The following is a 25,462-nucleotide window of genomic DNA, read 5'->3' on the forward strand; positions in this document are numbered from 1 at the left end:
ATTTGAAATATTATGAAAGAAAAAAAATATAAGTGACGTTTAAAATTGTAAAATTATCTATTATATTTGCAAATCATCGCATTTCAGTGTGGATGGAGGTTTTGTTGAATCTAACAAATATGTCTTTACATATACTTTTAAATCACTGCAACGGAACATGAAAATGAATGACAATCCATCTGCATAAATCAGTGGATTTGTAAAATCCGCTCAAACAAACACTACCTTAATGCTTCTGCCTTTCACACTTTCACAACTTAGAATAAGCTGATAACAGTTGAGGATCTCTGTTTTATGCTGTGTTCATTTCATGGAACCATTTTATGCACTCCTCTTGCTTCTCATGCATGCTGCAGGACCCATTATTGGGTTGAACAATAGCGCAGAAATAAAGTGCATAGAGAGGGAGAGACAGGCACTTCTTAACTTCAAACATGGCCTCATAGATGCCTATGGCATGCTGTCAACATGGAGGGATGATGAAAACAGTACAGATTGTTGCAAATGGAAAGGTATTCGTTGTGACGGTATAACAGGTCATGTAACCATCCTTCGTCTCCGTGGTTCGAATGCACAATATTTGAGAGGTACAAGGAATATCAGTTCATTGATTGCCTTGCAAAATATTCAACATTTGGATCTCAGCTACAATAGTTTCGTAGGGAGTCACATCCCACAACTCATTGGCTCACTTACCAACTTAGGATATCTCAATCTCTCTTTTTCTGCTTCTAGTGGCAGCATTCCTGTCCAACTTGGAAGCCTTACACATTTACGGACTCTAGATCTTAGTAATAACGCTTTTCTCTGTGGGGAAATCCCTTATCAACTTGGAACCCTTATACGCTTAAGGTATCTGGATCTCAGTAACAATTTTCTCGACGGGGAACTCCCTTATCGACTTGCGAATCTGTCACAGTTGAGACATCTTGATCTTAGTCAAAATTCATTATCTGGAGCACTCCCTTTCCAGGTTGGGAATCTTCCTTTCTTGCACACTCAGACTTCCTGGCAATTTTGATGTCAAACCTAAGGATGCAAAGTGGTTGTCTAATCTCAGTTCCCTAACACATCTTGCCTTCAATGGTTTACATAACCCTGATTGGTTGCAAATGATTCATAGTCCAAAGCTAAAAGAGTTGATCCTAGTTGATTGTGCTCTTTCAGATACCCATATTCAATCTCTGTTTTATTCACCTTCCAACTTTTCCAGTTCTCTTACCATCCTTCATCTTTCTTCTAATATACTCACATTCTCAACATTTCAACTGCTGTCAAACTTTAGCCTTATTCTTCAAGAGCTTTATCTTTCTCATAATAACATTGTTTTGTCATCTACTGTCTACTCAAACTTTCCTTCTCTTGTCACCCTTGACCTTTCTTATAATAATATCACATCATCAGTCTTTCAAGGTAGTTTCAACTTCAGTTCAAAACTTCAAAATCTTTATTTGTCAAATTGTGGTCTAAGTGATGATAACTTTCTCATCTCGGCTATTTCAATTACGAATTCTTCATCTTCTCTTGCCTCGCTTGATCTCTCCTCAAATCTGTTGAAATCATCATCCATATTTTACTGGCTCTTCAACTCCACTACCAATCTTCGTACACTTCAACTTTATGATAACATGTTGGAAGGTCCCATTCCAGATGGATTTGGGAAAGTAATGAACTCTCTTGAAGTTCTTGACCTCCATGGTAACAAACTGCAAGGCGAGATTCCATCTTTCTTTGGGAACATATGCACATTGGAGAGTTTAATCCTCTTCAAGAACAAGCTGAGCGGAAAATTTTCTAGCTTCTTTCAGAATTCATCATGGTGCAACAAGCACGTGTTTCAGATTTTGGATGTATCCTCTAACAACATTACAGGAACATTACCTAAAAGCATTGGATTGCTATCTGAGTTGGAGTACTTGTTATTGGATGGAAATTGCTTGGAGGGTGACGTCACTGAATCCCATCTTTCCAGTTTTTCCAAATTAAGGTACTTATCTTTGTCAAATAACTCATTGTCTGTAAAATTTGTCCCTACTTGGGTTCCACCTTTCCAGTTACAAAATTTGGGACTAAGATCTTGCAAGTTGGGTCCTAGTTTTCCTAGTTGGCTCCATACTCAAAGTTCGTTAAGTGACCTCGATATTTCCGACAATGGGCTTAATTACGTACCGGATTGGGTTTGGGACAACTTGCAAAATATGAGAACATTTGAATATGTCTCACAACAATCTCAGTGGTCCGATTCCTAATATATCATTGAAGCTTCACTATGCACCATCGGTAATTCTAAATTCAAATCAGTTTGAAGGCAAAATTCCATCGTTTTTACTACAAGCTTCAAAATTGAGGCTTTCTAACAATAAATTCTCAGATCTGTTTTCATTCATATGTAACCAAGGCAACTCCGAAATGTGGATTTTAGATTTGTCAAACAATCAACTGAAGGGACAGCTCCCTGACTGTTGGACATCTGTTGATTGGTTAGGGTATCTTGATTTAAGCAACAATCAATTGTCAGGGAGGATTCCTTTGTCTATGGGCAGCCTTGTTGAATTGAATGTCTTGGTTTTACGAAACAATAACCTGACAGGTGAATTAGCTTCGACTTTGAAGAATTGCAGCAATTTAATTATGTTGGATGTGGCTAAAAATATGTTGTCCGGCCCCATATCATCATGGATCGGAGAAAGTATGCAACAGTTGATAATCTTGAACATGCGAGAGAATCACTTTTCTGGAAATCTTCCTATTCAACTCTGTTATTTGAACCATATTCAATTATTGGATCTTTCGAATAATATGTTATCAAAAGGAATTCCATCATGCTTAAAGGAATTGACTGCCATGTCTAAAAAGGGCATCCACACACGTGGCACTCTAAATCGTATGTATTTGATATATATCCCTTATATTAAAATTTATGACTATTTTGTTGAGGAAGAGTATCCCATTAACATAAGCTTGATATGGAAAGGTGTGGAACAGAGGTTCAAGAATGCAGAGTTAATTAAGGGCATTGATCTTTCAAGTAATAAGTTAACGGGTGAAATACCAAAAGAGATTGGATATTTGGCTGGGTTAGTTTCTTTGAACTTATCAAGAAATAATCTGAGTGGAAAAATTCCTTCAGAGATAGGAAATTTAAGTTCACTGGAATCCCTTGACTTATCAAGAAATCAAATCAGTGGAGGAATTCCTCTTCCTCTATCCGAAATTGACAATCTAGGCAAATTAGACTTGTCACACAATTTTCTTTCTGGAAGAATCCCATCAGGAAGACATTTTGAAACCTTCGATGCATCTAGTTTTGAAGGAAATATGTACCTTTGTGGTGAGCAACTTAACAAAAGTTGTTATGGAGACGGAGATCAAACAACAGGAAAACTTTCGGAAGCCGAAGCAATAAATGATGATGAAGATAGTATTTTCTACGAGGCATTGTACATGAGCATGGGGATTGGATATTTCACTGGATTTTGGGGCTTATTCGGGCCAATGCTACTTTGGCGTTCTTGGAGAAATACTTATCTCAGATTCCTAAACAGGTTGACATATGGTATATGTGTGTTGTTGGTGCTCTGATTGCAAGAAGAAGGTACGTTTGTCATATATATCAATACCTGCTTCAAAAAAAAAATGGAATATATATTTTTTAATAGAAAACTCTAATTACATTAAATGATTTCCGATTGTTAGGAGTAGTTTGTTTTATGTGATCCTAACTTAACTAATTCAGTAATCACTCTTAACTATAACACTTATTGCTTTAACTATAGTGTGTAACTTAGAGAGAGGAAAAAAGAAAAAATGGTTTACATGATTCAACTGTGTTTAATTTTGTTTAATAATAGTGATGAAATAGTTATATGTATCAAACGTAACATATTTTATTAGATGTTGTTTTTTTTTTACGTTAAAAGAAGAATAACGAATTTTTTTTAAATATGATTTTTTCAAACAGTTAAATTTTATTTGAATGCTAAAAATATTATTAAAATATTAATTTATTATCATATTAAATGATTTAATAAAAATACTATTTTTTTAGAAAAATGTTTCATTTTAATTCACACAAATTAAATTCCCATATTTTATTTAGGAAAATGATATGTTAACAAAGTTTTTCTTACAAACTTTTTGACAAACTACTAATTTGGGTAAAAAAATATTATTTTATTACTTTATTTTAGTTAAAAAATAAAAAAATAATATATTTTAATTCTATTTAAGGAAAGTTTGTCAACTTTGTCAAAATACTTTTTGTCAAAAGATCATTTTCCTTTTATTTATGATGTAATAAACGACATCAATGGTTATACAAAAATTGCAGGTTATTACAGTTGTGCTACACGCGCATCCGATTAATCTCGGGTGAAGGAAATCATGATTGGTATCTATACAGGTGCAAGATATGTATTCAGTGTTATAGTTTGAATGTTTTTAGTAAGTAATTTATGTCAAAATGTTGTTTCTAGACACTGATTTCACTGAGTTGTTTTGCGTAATACATTTCTAACGTCGTTCCCTTTTAATTTTATATTTTATTTATTTAAATATTATTCTCTTTATTTGATGTGTGTAATATATAACTTGAATCAAAACAATAGAACCATATACAATTCAACATCCATTTTTATCCCCTGAAAGTTTAGTTAATTAGCAACTTGTACGTTTGAAGAAGAGTTTTGGCCCGGAATTAACGTACGAATCAGTTAATTTCACAATTATATTGCTATTAAAAAATGGTTGTACATTCTATTTTTGTTTGTTTATTTTTTTGAAGAATAACAAGATTATGTATGAATCTATTCCAAGAGGCGTGTCCATACCGTTAAACGTAGTCGTACGCGTGTGACATGATGTGTACATGGTCATGATTGCTGCAAACGGCAAGACATTGAATGAAAGTGTTCAATTCACGTACACATGTTTCATATTCTCGGTAAATATTCAACGTTACAATCATAATAACTATTTTTTTTCATCTCTTGTTTCTATTGTACTGAAACTGTTTCAAAGCCTCCTTCACGTTTCCTGGCATTATTTTATTAATAATAATAGTATGAAACATTTGACGTTAGTTATGAAACATGTTAGTCTATTTGTCATAAGTTATTGGTGTGAAAACTCCTTTTCTGTTTGATCGCACGGAGCCCAACAAAAATTCTACACATGAATCATGATGATGATATTTTGAGTGCATGTAATTAAAAGTAGTGGGTGCATCAAAAAGCATATTTGGTGGAAAAATGACACCACCCCAAGCACTATACTCTACCAGAACGCTTATATATATTCAATCGTTTTGGTTTATTCACACTTCACGATTAAGAGTAGACTCATCAAATTCAAGATCCTTGTTTCACTCTTACGTATTTCATATCACCAAATGACTACTTGTTTTCCTAGACTCTGTTATGCACTTCTCCTGCTCTTTGCTGCATGCTGCAGAATCCATTCTCGGATTGAACAATAGTACAGAAATAAAGTGCATAGAGAGGGAGAGACAGGCACTCCTCAACTTCAAACATGGCCTCATAGATGGCTATGGCATGCTGTCAACATGGAGGGATGATGAGAAGAGTCGAGAATGTTGCAAATGGAAAGGCATTCAATGCGACCATCAAACAGGTCATGTAACCTTCCTTCGTCTCCGTGGTCACGATACACAGATTCTGAGAGATGCAACCAATATCAGTTCATTGTTTCCCTTGCAAAATATTCAACATTTGTAAAATATCAGTTTCTTTGAATTTATCCAGAAATTATCTGAGTGGAGAAATTCCTTCAGAGATAGGAAATTTAAGTTCACTGGAGTCCCTTGACTTATCAAGAAATCATATAAGTGGGCGAATTCCTTTCTCACTTTCTCAAATTGATTTTCTTTGCAAATTAAATTTGTCACACAACTATCTTTCTGGAAGAATCCCATCTGGAAGACATTTTGAAACCTTTGATATCTCTAGTTTTGAAGGGAATATTGGTCTTTGTGGTGGACAACTTAACAGAACTTGTCCTAGAGATGGAAATCAGACAGCAATAAAGCCTGAAGAACATGGAACAGTGAATGATGATGAAGAGAGTGTTTTCTATGAGGCATTGTACATGAGCATGGGGATTGGATATTTCACTGGATTTTGGGGCTTAGTAGGGCCAATACTACTTTCGCGTTCTTGGAGAAATGCTTATCTGAGATTCTTAAACAGATTGAAAAATTGTATATATGAATAATGTGGCAAGTGTTGTTGGTGGCCTGATTGCAAGAAAAAGGTATGTTAGTCAAATATAGCATTATCTGCTTAAAAAAATAGAAAGTGTTTTAGAGTTTGATTTAGATGAGCTGTTTTGTATAGTTATGAATGTTTTGCAGTAAGTAATTTATTTCAAAATCTTGTTTCAAGAGTTTGATTTGGATTAGCTGTTTTGAATAATAGTTTTGTAACAGTTAATTCAACAACGCTTTTGGTATTTCCCACATCTATCTAAACAATACGAATGAAGATACCCAATTTTTTCTGGTTAATCACTGTAAAAAAAATTATATTTATTTACGACAAAAGTCTGTAGATAATAACAAAATTCTATTAATAATCAGTATTTATCCACGGATTATCAATCACACAGATTCCGTTGATGTTGGTAAATTTCAGATTGATTTTTTGGTTGTGTTCTTCTGAGATGAAAGATTAGAAGGAGAGGAAGAGAAAGAGATGGGAAGACTTAGTTAGAGAGTGAGATTGATATCATTTTTTTTAAAGGATTAGAAGATGATTTTAAAATAAAATAGATAGTAAAATTCGTGAAAATTTGTGATTGGATTAAATTATATAACATATTAAAAAATAATTTAATAAACAAAAAAAATGAGATTATCAAAATATACCTAATATTAAAAATAATATAAAATACTACATAAATTATTTAGAATAATTTATTTAATTTCTATTGAATGTATGAAATAAAAAAAATATATTTATAAAAAAATTAATAGTAAAATTTATTTGATATGAAATTAAATTTGACATTTATCAATTTATAATGTTTACATAAAATATAATTTATTTACGTTATAAATATATATATATATATATATATATATATATATATATATATATATATATATATATATTGTTTTTAAGTCTTTGAAATATAAAATTTTTTGTTTATTTGATATGAAGATATTTTTTAATTTGATTATGTTTATTAATAATATAGGTAACAGTTTTTGATAAATTTGTTTTCTTTTCTTCAAATTTTATAGAATTATTTATTGTTTATATATTTTTAATTTTTAGATTTTTAGATGTTTATTAATAATAAAATTTTTATTATTAAATTAAAACAAAATTACATATACTTATTTGTTAAAAAATTAAAATTGGTAAACATTGATAAATTAAGTTATCTAAAAATTTTAAAGTAAATAATATTTTTACATGACACGTACACAAAAATATATCAAAATTGAAAGATTAGAATAAATTAAAATCATTTTTTTATTATTTCATTAAATGATTAACAAATAATTGAAAACAAAATTTTATTAGAAAATTTATTAACAATAAATAAATATATTGAGGATAAAGTGGTAATTTCTTATCCATTATCTTTTAATCTCTTTAATAATAGTGGGATAAAAATGTTCAACAATCTCTCTATTATATCCTTGTCATTCCCCTCCACCATTCTAAAAAAAGAAGATGATCACCATCTATATCTTTCTCTCTGATCTTTTTGAAAAGTAGATCCACTAAAAAAAAACAAAAAAAACAGGACCTTAGTCTATGAATAATACTTAAGGATTATAATCCGTGAATAATTTCTAATTGTTCAAAATTTCGTGGATAATTACCCATGCTTTATTATATATCAGTTTTTCTATTTGGCTAAAGGTTATTTCTGCCATTTAAATGGCACTGAAATGCAATCACATCCCATTTGAAAAGTTAAACAATTGTAGAAGCCTTTGTAATTGTTAGTATTTCAAGTAGTTTTACATAAAAACAAATTAGGTTTACTTTTCCATGATCTGGCAAAATGACATGATTATCTGTAGACTGTTTTTAATATAGTGTCATCCTTTCTTCGTAATTGTTAAAAATAATTAAAAATACTGCTTTGTAAACCTAGGTAGGACCATATTTTCTGAGTTTAAAATAGAATTTAAATTAAGTGAAAAATGAAAATGTTATTTTTTGAAAAAAAAATAATATAAATAAATTTATTATAAAATATATATTATTTCTTTAGAAAATGATATCATTTTCGTCCTCTTTAGCTTTTTGGAATAGCAGTCAATCATTTTATGTTCAAACTCTACAAAAACAATTAAGTTTAAATCAAAATCAACTTGTTTTTGATATTGCTTACTTCTTTGTTCTTTTACAATGGAATCTATCTTTTTTTCTCCTGTTCACATCTTTGAACTTTGAACTCCACTTGACTACTTGATGAATAGGAATTGTCCTCTTCTTGTTTTGTGATTGTTAGAAAGAATTAGAAATACTCCTATTTGAGAACTCGTTTATTTGAATTTAAAGAATAGAATTTAAATTAAGCGAAAGTATGTGACATGCACGGGAAATAATACTCATGAGTGGATAAGGAAGGAAAGTTAGTTTTTCAGCCAAGCCACGTGGAAGATGATCAGCAAATGATGGGCCGAAGGAAAAGCATGAGGCAAAGTAGAGAATGTGTATTTGAAGGATTTCGTGTAGTGAGATCGTCATGTGCGTCGTATAACTCTTCTTCTGAAACCTTCTCAAATTCTCTTCCCTTTCTTCTTCCTTCCTTGACGATCTTCTATTTCTCTTGACCAGGTTCTGCATTGTTGTGGCTATTGTCGGGACTCTTATAATTCTGTTTTAGTACTCTTCTACTGCAATTATAGAGATCTTTTGCTTCTTTTTTGTTGTTGTATTGTTTCAATTTCCATAAACATTACTCGTTTTATTACAATTTTATATATATAACAAAATTATATCGTTTCATTGGTGCTTCCATTAAGCCATGACTGAGAACACTTGTTTGAAAGATTGCATGCTGAAATTCGTGGTCAAGATGAGGATATCAAGAAATTGATGGAACTCTTGGAGCTTCGGGATCGGGAGCAACGTGCTCATACCAAGCAAGTTTAGAATGACGCTCAGCCTCGTATGGATCAGATTCAACAGTCATTGGATTTGTTATTGAAGGGTCCTCCATCGTCTTCGTTCCATAGTGGTTCTTCCACAACAACTCCTCATTCAGTGTGTTTCATGTGAAGGATATATCTCTCAGATTTACTCATTTTGATGGCAAAACTTTTGTGATGGAATGAATTTTTAAGGCCGAAAAGTTGTTGAACTATCACCACACGCCAGATTCGGATAGAGTCGATACTGTTGCAATTCATTTTGAGAATGAGGTCATTCCATTGGTTTCAGATGTTACAAGACGCTTTGACAGCAGCACTAGAATCACAATGCTTTTGAGTGGGTTATATTGTTTCATTGGTGTTTCCATTAAGCCATGACTGAGGACACTTGTTTGAAAGATTTGCATGTTGAAATTCGTGGTCAAGCTGAAGATATCAAGAAATTGATGGAACTCTTGCAACTTTGTAGAGAGAAAGGATTATGCTGTTTTTGTGATGAAAAGTTTTCATTCAATCACAAGTGTAACAATAGACACTTTATGCAATTGGATGAATCCTTCATGGAAGTGGACAAGGACTTTCCCAATACTGTCCGGTCTGTCATCATTGAAGAACCAATTATAGAGGATTATCATCTTTCTCTAAATGCTCTTAAAGATGGTACAGGTGTGGGTACAATTCGATTTATAGCTTATGTTGATAAATTACCTATTACGGTTTTGATAGCGTGGGTAGCTTCAATAATTTTGTGCAACCTTGTATTGCAAACTTTTTTAAGCTCTTTGTGGAACCTGCTCCTTCATTTAAAGTCATGGTGGGGAATGGCAATTACATGGCAGGTGAAGGATTGGTTCATAAACTAGTTATGCATGCAGAAAGGAATATGTTTCAGGAATTGATCTTATTCTTGGAGCTAATTGGTTGAACACGATTAGGCCCTCATGTCGCAGATTATACAGCATTAAATTTGAAATTTTTGCATAATGATAAGTTTATCACATTACAAGTGGAACATATTCCAATGCAAGCTCATTTGCTTCATATTAGACAGATGGTCAATACTAATGCTATTTCAGAAGTTTATACCATGTAAATGGTAGATACCAATATCGTGGTTATTCTTTTACTTGACTTGTCGGATGACATTGTAACATGTGAAGGAAGGGTAGGAAGGGAAAATGAGAAAACAGAATTTGTTACGGTTGTCGAACACGTGGCAACATCTCATGGAAATGGGGAATTAAGAAGAAGTAATAGGCAGAGAAAGAAAAGTGGTTATTTAGAAGATTTCGTGCAATGAGAGAGGTAGTGGAAAAATATAACAAACTCTCTCTCTCTCTCTATGCTCTTTCTGGAATTCTTTTTGCTACTAGAATATTTTTTTTTCTTTGACTGAAATATTGTTGTTCTCTGGATTGATTCAATATTATCAAAGTTGATTTCATTGGTTCAATAGTTTTTTTGTTTCATTGGTGCTTTCTTTGACATCAATGGGTGAGAATACCCAGTTGAAAGAATTGCAAGTGCAAGTGGTCCATCAAGGTGAAGAACTTAGACGCTTGCTAAGTGTGATTGAGTTACGTGATCAATCGCAACGCGAAGTGACCTCTCAATTGCAAATGGCTCAACAAGATCGTATGGATCAAATGCAGAAAGCTCTCGACCTTCTGCTTCAGGCTCAATCTCCGTCGATTGGTGTTTCGAACTTGGGTTCCCCTCTATTACCTCGACGCATACTCCCTCTTTTCGAGGGCGAGATATCTCATTGGGATTTCCCTATTTTGATTGCACTACATCGGTGTTAGAATGGATATTCAAAGCTGAAAAGTTCTTTACTTATCATCATACTCCTGATATCGATAGAGTTGACATTGCCGCCATTCATTTTGAGAAGAAGGTTATTCCATGGTTTCAAATGTTGCAGAAATTGAACGTTGTTTCTGCATGGACTACGCTCACATCTGCCTTGGAATCTCAATTTGGGCCCTCTCTGTTTGATTATCCCATGGCCCAATTGTTTAAGCTCCAGCAAGTGGGTACCGTGTTTGACTATTACCTCAAATTTATGTCACTCGCTAATAGCTCCTATGGGTTATCCAATGCTGCTTTGTTGAGTTGTTTTATAGGTGGCTTGACTAAAGTCATTCGTCGCGATATTCTTGTCCAATCTCCTGCCTCTATTATTCGAGCTGTATCTCTCGCTAAATTGTATGAAGAGAAATATGCACCCATGGCTCCTTCTCCACCTTCGAATTCCATTCCTCGATACTCTCCAATTTTATCCAGCCAGAGTGCTCCTAGCATTGGAAAATAATCTCCAGCTAACACCACTTTGTCGCCTACTCCTCCTATCCGCAGTTCCAGTGTTAAATGGATGTCTCCTACGGAGATGCGGTTAGAAAGGGAGAAAGGATTATGTTACTTTTGTGATGAAAAGTTCACATTAAATCATTGATGCCCTAATTGGCAATATCTGTTGTTGCACATGGAGGAGGGCGTCGACCCAAACGCGGGCCCTCAAGGGGATCATGTGGGAACTGTACCCCTAGATGGTATTGTGTTGGGTGCGAATCATCATTTGTCCATTTGTCCTTAAACTAGTCTTTCTACTCGTGCAACGCACGGGTTTTTTTAAATGTAATATTTTTGATAATAGGAATTGATTTTGTTATATTTATTAACTTCTAAGGTTATAATATAATTTCTTTAAAAAAATAACAATAAAAGAAGACCAAATTACATACCTATAATCTGTTTTTGGTTAATCAACTTGATAACTTCCTTTGGTTACAAATTTGATTACTTCTTAAATCAGCATGATGTTCATTGTAAGCCTTGGACTTTACGCAATACATCCTGCATTGAACAACAAAATTATAACAAATATTTTAATTACAACAATAGATCATGCATCTATATTTATACAAACTTTGAAATTAAAAGAAAATTAGAAATGACATACCTATAATGTGTTCATTGTCAAAGAGTTTCAAAAATTTCTTTGTAGACAACAATTTTAGTTGTGTTTGTGATATTTCCATTTTCATCCAATATAAGTATTTTCAATCCCCTCTTGGTTTTCACTCTAGAAATAGCAACATATAGTTGGCCATGTGTGAATACAGGTTGTGGAAGATAAAGTCCCACTCTAGAAAGTGTTTGTCCTTGACTTTTGTTAATTGTCATTGCAAAGCATAATGAAATTGGGAACTGTCTTCTTTGGAATTTGAAAGGCAATCCTGAATCAGATGGCACTAAATCCATTCTTGGAATAAAAATTTTGTCACCAATGTTTTTTCCAGTAATTACAGTTGCAGAGATTACATTTTTACCCAAATGGTTGACTTGCAATCTTGTGCCATTGCAAAGACCTTTTGCTTGATCAATATTTCTCAAGAGCATAATTGGCACACCTGTTTTGAGCTTCAGTTTATGATTTGGTATCCCTGAACATTTGATATCATTTAAAAATTCAGATGTAAACCATTCAGATTGAACTTCATCTTGTTCATCAGATTGGCAAGGTGTATCTGAACTTAAATAAGTCACCTCTTCACCACCTAATAAAGACAACATGAAATCATTGACTTGCTCTACAGAATCATTAGTTGGGCACAAGATTGCTCCATCATCAAAATAATTTGGATTCATCATGTTAACCACAAATTGAGGATAGACAAATTCAACCAATGACAATAAAGGTACATCTGTATTTATAATAAGCAGCTCTTCTGGAATTTCTACCATGCACTCACCATTCTCATTTACATCCATTTGGCCATCTCCAATTTTCAATATCCAATCAGCAAATTCTTTGATATCATTGGCTGTTTGATTATTTGTTGTAGTACTTAATCTCATGTTCTTGGACAGTTTGAGCACTTTACAACAATTCCATAACTCTGAATAGTTGATGGCTGATTTGATGATATCAAACCTAGATCCTTTCTTTATAACGGGTAGAATTTGTCTGAAGTCACCTCCCAAGACAACTGCTTTGCCACCAAATGGTTTTTCATTATTGGCATCATCAACATTTCTCATAATATCTCTTAGTGTTCTATCAAATGCCTCAAAGCACATTCTATTCATCATTGGTGCTTCATCCCAGATAATTAAATTCGTTGCCATCAGAAGTTTAGCACGGAGAGTACCTTGCGCTATGTTGCAAGTTGATTCATCATTAATTAACAGTGGGATGCAGAAGGTAGAGTGTGCTGTTTTTCCACCAGGAAGTAATAAAGAAGCAATTCCACTTGATGCTACGTTCAAAACAATCATGCCCTTACTTCTTAGAGCAGCTGACAATGTCTTCCACATAAACGTTTTACTTGTACCACCATAGCCATATAAAAAGAAGAATCCTCCCTTGTTTGAAAGAACTGCTGTCATGATATCCTGATATACACGCATTTGTTCATCATTCAGTGCTTTAAGCAAAATATCATGTTCTTTTGCCATGTCTTCTTTATTGTATTGCAGCTCATCAACAATAAATCTGTTATTGAATGTATGTACATCTGAAATATCAAGTTGAGGTAATGAAGGATAATCTTTCAAACGTCTACCATTTGACATTAGCATTTCTTGTATTTCCATGAGACATATTTTTTGTAATTCAGCAGTCTCAATTTGAAGACCTGCATGAACAAAATAATGCAATTAAAAGATATATTTTTATTGAATTACAAAAATAACAATATAAAATACCCGGTAATCTCATTTCCTTTCTCTTTTGGTACAAAATTCCATCACACAAGATACTCCATGTAGAATTCCAAACTATATCTGGTTTAGAAATTGTATTCATTGACAACAAAGTAACAAATAATCTTCTAAGTTCATACCCCGAAGCAAATTCACTTGCTTCTTTGATTGCATCAATATATTCTTTATCGTCTGCCAACAATCCCAAAGCATAGCAAGCATCTTGGTATGTTTCATAAAATTTCCCATCAATGGTCTTTATGCTTTCATAATCAATACAACCTTTTTGAATTGTGAGTAATATCCTCAAATAATAAAGTTCTCCAGAGCCCGGAGGAATATAAGTAAGTCTACCAATGTTGTAGCCTTTCTTCCTTGGTTTCCATTCTTTTTCTTTAGCAAACCACACAAATTTGCTTGGAAATTCAGAATAAGTCAATTCTTTTCCTTCTGTATAAACTTTGTTAGCCTCAAACCAAGCTAGAAACATTGTGTTAGCATTTTCGTACCTGTTGCAAATCACATTAATATCATGATATAAACTTTGTTAGCCTCAAACCAAGCTACAAACATTGTGTTAGCATTTTCTTACCTGTTGCAGATCACATTAATATCATCATTATCTTTAAACAAAGTTGATTGTTGTCCAGGAAGATGGAATGTCAATCTCTGAACAGGAGGCCATCTGTGATGGATGTCAAAAGCAAATATTCGCCAAGCTGCTTCACATGGTGATAGATACCTACAATCATAATACCTCTTGATCTCATCAATAATGGTTTCTTTGTCACATTGTGCAGAGTTGTTGCTTATTTTAAGAGTAGCTCTGTCAGGACCCTTGTTGACATATTTGAACAAATATTTGATTGAATTGGTCTTGTTGCAATACTCTGTATTCACGTGAGCTTGATACCTCATTAGAAGTGGTGGATTGTAAGGAACAACACTTCTGTTGTCCAGCTTAATTCCATTCTTCTCCACAAATCTACCATTATCAAGTCTTCTATAGCATGGATATCCATCTTCATCAATAGAAGTTGAAGATGTGAATTTTTTAGTATAAAATTTGGAACATCTTCCTTCTTTCATGCATGGTGAAGTATATCTCGCAGGTCCGCATGGTCCATGAATCATGTAACTTGCTACAACTTTTTCCAATTTTGGATACAAATCCGCATTGGGCAATTCAGCTGATATTACTTTATCAATATCAGTTGAATTTTTCAATTTGCTTTCTCCATCCAACCATAAAAGTATATGTGCATGAGGTAAACCTCTCTTTTGAAATTCTACTGTGTACATTCCTGCATATATAACATAACAAATTAAATAGTTTAAAAAATGAAATTTCAAAAATATTCAAAAAGTCTATACTAATGCTTATAGAACATACCTGCAGTGGTTTTTCCAAAGAAGTCCTTTTTTCTGAAATCTGTCATCATTTCATCCAGCTTCATTTTGAATACTCTACATACAATATCAGGTCTATCTGATGGTGACAACCCTTTTGGTAAAACAAAGTCTCTTATTTCGCTCCAATTGACATTGCATGTTATAGTAATGAACAAATCAGGATAGCCAAATTTTTTACAAATAGCCATAGCATCTTGACAATTGTTGAACATGTATCTTGTACCACCAGTGAATGAAGCAGGCAGTACAATACGTCTTCCAATTAAAGAAGGATCTGTCTCTCCTCTATTAACAGCCTCTTGTAATCCATTAAGAATATCACAATGAATTAACTTTTGATTAGCTCTAATGAACGACAGTCGTTGTGCTTCTACCATTGTATAACAATCAACAAAAAACTGTTGGAATAATCTACATGCATTCACAATATTTCCAGGTTCCATAAATCTTTGTTGTATTCTAAATGCAATAAATTCTCGCAACGAAATTCTAATTCTGACCCTGGATTGACTTCTTGAATGAGACTCTCTGATTGGAATATCTTCTTGATAACCATCTTCTCCATATGGAAACATTAGAGGATACTGAAGTGGAATGAGAGCTGTGTGAGTTTCATGCAGTCTTGTTAATTCACCAGAAAATTTCTTGACAATGATATCTCTGCCTACATCCAGATTGCCAAAATCACCAACTATTAGAGCAGCTATTTCATCACATGAAGGTGTGTTGTATACTCTAGGGTCTTTGTTTCTGCCTCTAAATAGTCTTAGTGTGAAATCTGATTCCATATGTTGCAGTGACAATTCTCTTACTCTTCTGAAAGATTTCGCAAGAACATTGTGAGTGTCAATCATTTGAATCAAATCAGCAACCAATGATTGATCTAGATCAGATTCCTTGCTGTTAGACCTAAAACATAATAAAGAAAAGAAATCACTTAATAAACAGATGTATTGGAGCAAATAACTTGAGCATATATGTTACTCATTTCAACTAACCTGAAATGCTTTAGTCTGTTACTCAATTCATTTTCGGTGTCATATATGTAAAGTTGTGCAAACTTTGGCTTTGATCCACGTTCTGGCAATAAACTTCCAATACGATGATAGTTCTGACCATTAAGAATAAATTGTGGTGGAGCAGAACCATTGTTCATTGAAGTATCTATCTTACCACCAATTGAAGTAAATGAAAACATGCTATTGTAGAGTCTTATATTCTGTAAGAATGATTTGCTTCTATGATCTACACCATTTAACAAACCTTCAAGAAGATCAGGTGGTTTTTTTAGTAGTGGAATTTGTACTTTTCCCTTTTGACAACATAACGAAAATTGAACTTCCTTTGATGTGTTACTTTTTTCTGCTCTTTCTTCATACCAAAGTTGAGCTTGACAGTATTGGCATTCCAAGCAAGGATCTCCAATATTGAGTAGTTCTGAACAAAAACATAAAGCATTAGCACCTCAAGTAATATTTTATGTATGAAATTCTGTACAATTTAGTTTGACTTTACCTTGTAACTCTCCTTTGCAATACAATTCATTTGTAATTGTAGTACTTGTACTATCTCCTACAATATTAGCAAAATGAAAAGTAATTACTAATTTCAAAAAGGAATTTATTGGAATCAATAAGTTAGCAATTCAAGATCTGAATTACCTTCATATGTTCTTCTTGTTGAATCATCATTTCTTGTGTCTGAACAATGTTGTTCTGTTGTTGTTTCATCATGAAGATTGAATCTGTTTTGAAGTGATTGTATCACTTGAAAAGGATATTTGACAACTTTATTGTTAGAGACAGAATATGAATGATTTTGAACTCCAGATGTGGCACCTATGGAAAAGAATTTTTAAAACAATTATGTTATATTCAAAGTCATTATCAGTATGAAGTTTTGTATATATGAGTCAAACCTACTTACCTGCACTGCAATTGTAATTATTTTGTACATAACTTCTGTGAATGCTATTGCTGAGAACTGAAATGATTAAAAAAAGGAATAGAATGATTAGAAATCATTAAAGATCAATGTAGAAATACAGCTAAAGGTAGAAATTTACCACAAGGAGTATTGTATGTTATAGTAGTAGCTGAGGATTGTGAAGTCATTAAGTTTATTTGAATTGGATCTTCAACTAAAGTAGTTGAAGAAATTGATATATTGTTTCCAGACACTGCATTAAAATAAACAATTGTTTAAAATTTGTTAAAGTGATATTGCAATAGTAATCTTAAAAAACAAACAAATATAACTTACCAATTGTTGACTGAAATCTTGATTTAATACTGTATAAATTGTTGTTGTTTTCCAAATCTGAAAAATGTTTATTGTAGCAGCATTTTATGTCCAACAATACAAAACCATACATATGGCATTCATGTAACAACACTGTAACAACACTGTTTAAAGAAAGAGGTAAGAAGAAGAATACTTACTAAGATGCAACTCTTGTAATGGCTTCCTTTGGATACTGTTATGGACTAATTTATCAGATTCACTTCTTCTATCTATTATTAAAACAGCAAAGATATTTGATTATCAATCTATGTTGTGAAGTTCAAATCAAAATATATTTATTCAAATACAGAAAAAATGAACTGATATTTTTAAACTTTGAGAACAATGGTTGGCGATTTTTGTTTTTTTCCTTGCATTCTGTTCTTTGTAATCTGCAAAGAAGATATAAACATAGAAATGCAGAAATTGTAAATAAATGTTTGATGAACAGATTGTGCAGTCAAATGATTCAAGGTATATGTTAGAATATTACCTGCATGTTGATTACTTCTTGCATTAAACCTTTGTTGTAGCACCAACTTCCTCCTCAGCCTTGCATTTTTACAATCGTTTTCCTCCATTTCAGCAGAAAACATATGGAATACTTTCAAAGGTGTCAATGGAATAAACAAAAAGAAAGATAAGTTGACTCAATGGATGAAAAAGTGTTCTCTATTTTATTACTATATTGGTGAATGATTTTTATAAACTTTTTTTTGCAGATTGTACCTCTAATCACAATTTTGGAAACAAAAATATTTGTAATTGTAATAGGAAGCAATTGTAAGACTACCAAAAGTATTTAGCAGTAGACTAAGATTATAAATAGTAAGAGCATGCAGTGGTGACTGGTAATAGATCAGAAACATTCATATATATAGTAATTCTTTGATATTTGATTTGTTCTTACAGGGAACAAAAAATCTGCTTTTTATGTAGGTACTACAACACGTATTTTTTATGCAGTACTATATATAGTAGAACAAAAAGTACAGTTTCATACCAAGTATGTGCCATTCTTTTTTCATGATGTCTGCAAAATTATAACATGTATCCATACATGTATGTTTAGTTATGACATAGTAAACGAAGATATATCCATACATGTAATATTTAATTATGTTTAATTATAACTCATTTCAATATGTTAAATTAAATTCTAGTATGTATGAATTAGAGTGGATGAATTAAAGATTAAGAATAAACTTTTGATTGGAATTCATAGAATTAGAGACAATGTGCAAAGAAATTTCATTAATAACAAAATAGAACAATACATATGCATTGCTGAATATATATGAACTTGTAGCTTGAAAACTACCTAAGTAGCAGACATGAAAACAAAACTAATTATAATTAAAAGTTTCAAATAACACCATAAAAGAAACTGTAAATTAAAGATTACAATATGTAAGCACTTTGACATTCTGATTGCTTTTCATCTGATCAACTTCAAACACCAAGTCAATAGGTTGATCAAATCCATGAGCAGTACAAAATTCCTTCCACCCACTTCCTATTTTGTTAGACTTCTTTGGATGATTTCTCAAGAGTAGTTTGCACTTGACTATTTCGCGAGGTCCATGAAGAAGAATGTATTTAAATCTTCCTTGACGAAGATAATTGCCAAAATCAGAAGGCAAATCCTAACACATACAATTTAATTAAAGAAATCAATAAAATTTATTTATCCGTTTAAGATATCGATTAAATTTTTGAAAAAATTAAGATACATTAATATAAATATAAATGAAATGAATCTCACCAGATGGCTAGCATGGCATTGGTTTGGATTCAGAAATATGCAAAAATGCAACTTCGGTCCATTGAAAAGTGGTTCATCTGCTTGAAGTCTTTTAAGAAAATGTCCAATAGATAAAGGTTTGCATTTACTTGGAAAAACAGTGATGTGGAAGCAAGAATGACCAACATATCCAAAATAAATACTGTGGTTATCGTGTAGTTCATAAAATTCCCTTAAATCATTCCATCCTCCTATTACCATTGGTTTCTGTAAATTCTTGTTATAAGTGACGACATGTCTATTGCCTTCTTCATCTGTTAAAGTCCATTGACGTTGAAGATCGTGATCATAAAGAATGGCGAATGCACGATCCACAAACCCAACAACCTCCAAGGATATAATTTATTTGAACAACGACATAGATTAGTTGAAGAAAAAATGATAATATAATTTCAAATCCGTGAAAAAAAATAAAAAGAGTAGAAGAATTTTTTTAAAACCAAAACTGTATATAAAAATATACCAAAGACGTACCTCATCCTCAAGGTGGATAATACAGAACTGGTACCTACTCATTCTATTAACAACTTGTTCTTGGTTGAAGTTGTTCTCCATTTGGTAGGACTTTCAGAATGGAAGTAGAAATAGAGTAGTATAAATGGAGAATACTTATCTTCAAGTGTGGTTGTGATGGTACAATGAAGATCAACATTTATAGAGGAAAAATCCCCCATGAAAAGACGGGACGATTACAAATACATTTGAAAACAGTAATGTAATTATTACTTTGGAAAACGGGAAGACCATTAAAAGAACAATATAAAATATTACGTTATAAAATATTTTAAAAATATAATAATATCATAATATAATATAATATATAATAAAATAAAATATTATTTTATCAATAAAGTAACAACCAAAATCCATATATATATATATATAACATATAGAGATAAATATTAATATATATATCTATATATTATATTAACACAAATGGATTCGAAATTGACGTAGTAGGTTAAAATATAATAATTGGTTGTAAATTTATGATATATTAAATTTTTATTTTTTAGATATATGACAATGAAAATGGAATTTATTTAATAAACTTGGTAACCATTACAAAGAAAAATGATTTAAATATGTGTATGGCAGCCAATTGTGTTGCCATAACTTAAAATGTGACAACATTTAATTAGTTTGCCAAATATATATTATTTATCAAAACCAATGTAAATAATAATGTCTAAATTCGGTTGTTTAAGAAAAATATATGATGCATTAATGAAAATAAATATAACTAATATATTTGAATTTCTAAATAAGTTTTTGAAAAAAGTTTGTTTTTATTATAAGAAATAATTGATAAATAATTGATGGTAAAACATAATATCACTTTTAAAACGTTTTGCTGTAGCTGGCAGTCAAGTTTGTTGACAATAATTGAAAAATGTCAACAATAATTTACAAACCAGCGGATGGAAGAAATAAAATTATACAATTTGTAACAAATAAAACCATAATAAAAGCATAATATAGTTATAATCAAATTAAACATCAAAGTTATAGTTTAAAGGAAATGGAAGACATAACCATGCGTACACATATTACAGTCCCAAATTGTCAGACATAAAAGCAATTGTCTTCAAATATTAAAACTAAAATCATAACTAAAATCATCTATTGTTTGACTATTTTTTCCTTCTTAATATTTCTTTTTAGCAGCTTCAGTGGAACAGTGTCTTCTTCGATGGATTCAAGTGATAAGGTCTTCTTTGCAGATTCTCTCTTAAGTGAAGTGTTACCATCCTCATTCGTAGCAGTATCTTTGATTAAGTCAGCAGATTGGGATGCACAGTCAATTGTTTCTTTGGTAAATCTGACTAATAAATCCTATAGTACAGTTTAAAAACAAATAGAATTAATAAAATCATACGTCATTAACAAAAAATGAAATTTATTAAATTTGTATACCTCTGCAATATCAACAGTAGACTCATTGACTACACGCTGTTTTTCTCTGCTAAACTCACCATTGCCAGCATAAACATCCTTTAAGAAGGTTAAGAAAAATAAATGATTAAGAAGTTAAATATATGTAAATTGTAAAATGTAAACTGTATATTTAAAGTTATATATTACCACAGATTTCAACGAAGAATCATTGAACTTCTCAATTATATCATCATCAAGACATATTTTCTTCACTCTGAAAGATTGTTCAAGTTTGAAAGTTTGATCGTTCCTACTTTCAACTTTAAACAGCAGACTTTTATTAACTAATTCTTCAAACTCCTTAGGAAAATTCCCACAACCATTCATCTACGATAACAAAGTAATTTAAAATCATATTCAGAGAGATATATCGCACTGTCCTTATTACTGTATATATATAAGTTGATATATTCAAGAGTATACCTTATCATGAGACTCTAACATATCAGCACAGGTTTTTTTGAAAAGGGTGGTTGCATCCCTATCAAACAGAACAAATGTGGTGGAATCGGATGAGTCAATAACTCGAACCTTAATCCTATATCTGTAAAATATATAAAAGTATTAATTCCCAAAAGTCAAAATTATAATCATATATGTAAATTGGCATTAAGTTTAATAAAGTTAAAGTTAACCTTGGAAAGACTTTTATAACATGCTTGTTACACTTCTCGCAAAAGAACATCTTTGAATATGGATAAACAGCTTTGTTGCAAACACAAGCCGTATACCACCAGTCATCCTCATCCAAGATATGGTTAATGGTTCCAAACAATATGAAAGTTGCAACCTTTGAATATATAAAAGATTAATGTAAAAAGGTATTGACAACAACAAAATGACATGAAATAATTTAGAAGTCATTCTAACCTCTTTACAATCTTTAAGACCTTGAATAGTCGTCCTAGGTGTAAGAGTTAAAAAGTCTTCTTCCACAGTATGTTTGGAAGTCTGAGACAGCTGCGTTAATCCTTGAGAGGGAGATTCATTGTTCTCAATCATCCTGGGCAATACAAATTAAAGTTAAAAAATGGATTAACTAAAAAATTAGAAAGTATTGCAATAAATGAATAACAATTTGAACATTACCTTGATTTAAGTTCAGATGCCTCCTTGAAGTTAACATTGTACTTAATCCTAGTGCAGAACTTGCAATTTTGAAGTTGAACCTTATCTAAATTTAAAAACATAGTGCATGTGAAAGTACCATGGTAATAAAAATTGTAATATAACAAAAGTAAAAGAAGTCACAGAAGTTTACCTTGAAAAGTTTTGACTTTCGCTAATTCTATACTTATAGCACAATTTTGTACTTCTCCACTTGAAAGAAATACATTCAGTTCATCGACATAAATACCAAACAAAGTACATTCTATTCGAAACCTAAACATTCAATAAATGTTATGTCAAATCATTATTTAAACAAAAATAAAAAGGTATGTAGTATATCATAGAAATACCCATCAGCTTCTATTGCAATGACATTTAATTTTGTTGTCTTTCCATCAACTTGCAATTCTCTTTCAGTACCCACTCCGACCAGTAATCCCAATACATCTAAAGAAAAAATAATAGAAGTCATAACACAAAATGACGAAATAATTGTTGATAACTAAAATATATGAATGGTAGAAAAACAAAAAATATTAAGTTACCAACTAAATAATCAGTATCGAATCCAGTGGTTGTCAATAATGACAAAGGTGTGTATTGTGGTTTCACATCAGGAACCAAGTTACCATCAAGCAAACTAACTTTGGTACCAAACTGGAAATTAATCTTATAAGGGTGGTGCGTAGTTCTGTAAATTCCAGAATTTGGAGCAACACTGAAATTTTGTATGGCATAAACATCACCTTCAGAAATTTCAGTCTGGAATTTGTAAATTAGAGTACGTCTGATTGAAGCATGTATTTTAGAACCCTGAAATACATCAATATAATAAAGATAAAGATGTTTAACATACAGATATTTTGTTGATAACAATGATGGTAAATAATTAGACGAATAATAACCTCTTTGTCTTGAATAACCAACTCCATGGAAAAAGGACACCTCTGTTTAGTGAAATCTGGAACGAACCATGAACGTATCACCCTAACAATGATATTCCAGTTCTCCTTTTCTGGAGTAACTTGGCTTACATTTTGAGTTTGCTTTTGAACTTCAGAGAGAGACATGTTGATCTCAACAGAAAGATATTCAAGAAATGGAAGTAAAAAAGTAAGTACTACATTGGTTACATATTTAAACTCAAATAAAAAAGATAATAATGAATTATAAAATATTTTAGTAAGGAAATTAAAAAAAATAATAAAAGGTTCAAAGCAGCTATAGAGTAATATATATCTGTTTGGTCAAGGATAGTAAGAAAAAGATAACATGGATTTGGCAAATTTTGAAAAAGTAAAGGTTGATACGTGATTGAATTGTAAAATTTGAAATGGTTAAAGAAACCAAGAGGTACAAAAGCATTAAGTAATCTGCAAACATGGAGTAATAGACATGACATGTTAATAGAAAAAAAAAATTTGACCTAGGTTTACAGAAATCATACTATCATTTTCTTGTGAAAACTGCGAAAAACAGCTATTGATGTCAGAATCCAGTAATGTGTTGAATTGGTTTTTTTGACAGGTTTCATATAAAAGGAAAATAAAGGAAAAAAAGCTTTCTGATGAAGATGAAACATTAAAAGCTTACTTTGAAATGAAAATATTACCTCTTGGCGTGATGTATTGAGCAGTGAACTATTAATTGAATCACTAATATGGAAACAATGAAGATCTGCAAAAAAGTATGGCTGCATAAACAAATAATTTTAAGAAAAAAGCAATGTGCGAAGATGTTTTTTCAGGATTTGTTAAGAAATGAACAAAATGTACAACTGTACAAAAGAACATATGAACTGCTACGCTTCATGTCGAACTATATTTGTTATGAAAAACAAATGAAGGACATACCTTTCGTGGAATATGTTTGTATGAATCCAGACTTGGCAGAGAAAAGAAAACAGTTATTTGGATGAATAATAATTAATTAAAGTGTAGAAAAAGAGAACAAAACAGTGTTATACACAATATACAATAGTGCTAGAAACTTGCTGGAGAAGACAAAACGGTTGGATAAATTAAAATAATAATATATAAATAACAAATATTCAAAAAAACTAAATTCGTATAAAGAATTAATAAAGTAATAAACATCAGAGATTGGTACGGAATACAAAGATGTGGAAAGAATTAAGAAATTTCTCGAGCAGTGCAAAAGTCATATCAATCTACTTTTTTAAAATCATATTATTTTTTAGTTATAATATTTAAAAATGAGATGTATGTAAAATAAACCATGGTCATATGTTGTCAAATATAAAATTTAATTGAAAAAGCTTTAATGAATGATATGACATTTGGGGTTCTGACATGAATTAAATGGCAAAGATATTCGAGATTATATCAGATTTGTAGATATGGAAGAAGATATGTAGCAGTTAAAATTATATCAGATTTGTATTTACCAAAAGATATATATATATATATATATATATATATATGTAATGTAAAAAAAGTCTATAATAATTGCTACAAAAGATTACATTGGCCATACAAAAAAAGTAATACGTTAAAATAATATTGTTCAGGGATGATTTCACAGGCCATGATAATAGTCAAATATATTAAGAAGCACATTGACATGGCTGCTTGGTTCTTCACCGTCAACCTCAAGAAGTATTATATCTCATTCCTGTAGTCCATGTAGTTCACAAAAGTTTTTCCATCCACTGCCAATCTTCACCGATCTTGCTCTAATTAACAATTTGCATTGAACCTGTGCTTTTGGACCATAAAGCACAATTTCTCAGAAATTACTATTGCGAAAATACTTACATAGGTCTGAATTCAAATCCTGCGGAGACCAAAAAAATATTATTACAAAACAAAATTACATATAAATTAAAACGAAGATTAGAAACAAACAAAATTAATGGTAAACAGATTACAAAAAAAAGGTAAGAAAGATCACCAGAGAGCTTGATTTCCAGTTGTATTTAGAAAGGTGGAACTCAAAGTGAATTAATTTTGACGTTGTGAGTGGAAGATTTGATCGAACATGACTTTGAAATTTTTGCAAAGTAGTTTCTGAACACTGATCATAAAGGTGTATTTCAAAAACAGAATTTC

General features: G+C 31.5%; 4 protein-coding genes and 1 long non-coding RNA gene across 5 annotated transcripts; 1 reads left to right on the forward strand and 4 right to left on the reverse strand.

Annotated features, from left to right (window-relative positions):
- Positions 1 to 2,409: 2,409 nt before the first annotated feature.
- On the forward strand, positions 2,410 to 6,231 carry LOC114180807 (receptor-like protein EIX2). The gene is made up of 3 exons (XM_028067095.1): positions 2,410 to 3,556; positions 5,452 to 5,631; positions 5,744 to 6,231. The coding sequence occupies exons 1-3, from the start codon at positions 2,410 to 2,412 to the stop codon at positions 6,229 to 6,231; spliced, it is 1,815 nt and encodes a 604-aa protein (XP_027922896.1).
- A 5,884-nt stretch (positions 6,232 to 12,115) lies between these two features.
- Positions 12,116 to 18,120, reverse strand: LOC114180808. Its single transcript, XM_028067096.1, has 11 exons — positions 18,033 to 18,120; positions 17,519 to 17,575; positions 17,322 to 17,435; positions 17,183 to 17,239; positions 16,918 to 17,094; positions 16,772 to 16,828; positions 16,255 to 16,693; positions 15,237 to 16,165; positions 14,436 to 15,147; positions 13,847 to 14,352; positions 12,116 to 13,776 (listed from the first exon to the last, which is right to left on the reverse strand). Exons 1-11 carry the CDS (start codon positions 18,118 to 18,120, stop codon positions 12,116 to 12,118), a joined length of 4,797 nt encoding a protein of 1,598 aa, XP_027922897.1.
- Positions 18,121 to 20,966: 2,846 nt separating this feature from the next.
- Positions 20,967 to 21,968, reverse strand: LOC114180809. The gene is made up of 5 exons (XM_028067097.1): positions 21,917 to 21,968; positions 21,705 to 21,825; positions 21,429 to 21,608; positions 21,261 to 21,338; positions 20,967 to 21,179 (listed from the first exon to the last, which is right to left on the reverse strand). The coding sequence occupies exons 1-5, from the start codon at positions 21,964 to 21,966 to the stop codon at positions 20,967 to 20,969; spliced, it is 642 nt and encodes a 213-aa protein (XP_027922898.1). The 5' UTR covers positions 21,967 to 21,968.
- Positions 21,969 to 22,183: 215 nt separating this feature from the next.
- LOC114181405 lies at positions 22,184 to 22,558 on the reverse strand. The gene is made up of 3 exons (XR_003603811.1): positions 22,543 to 22,558; positions 22,371 to 22,455; positions 22,184 to 22,284 (listed from the first exon to the last, which is right to left on the reverse strand). It is a non-coding gene; the product is annotated as an uncharacterized LOC114181405 (long non-coding RNA).
- On the reverse strand, positions 22,559 to 23,461 carry LOC114180810 (the record flags this gene model as incomplete). The annotated part of the gene is made up of 4 exons (XM_028067098.1): positions 23,297 to 23,461; positions 22,937 to 23,204; positions 22,742 to 22,838; positions 22,559 to 22,664 (listed from the first exon to the last, which is right to left on the reverse strand). Coding segments are annotated over exons 1-4 (636 nt in total), but the record flags the coding sequence as incomplete, so codon positions are not given.
- Positions 23,462 to 25,462: the final 2,001 nt, after the last annotated feature.

Source organism: Vigna unguiculata, chromosome 4 (assembly GCF_004118075.2).
Source record: "Vigna unguiculata cultivar IT97K-499-35 chromosome 4, ASM411807v1, whole genome shotgun sequence".
Lineage (NCBI taxonomy): Eukaryota > Viridiplantae > Streptophyta > Magnoliopsida > Fabales > Fabaceae > Vigna > Vigna unguiculata.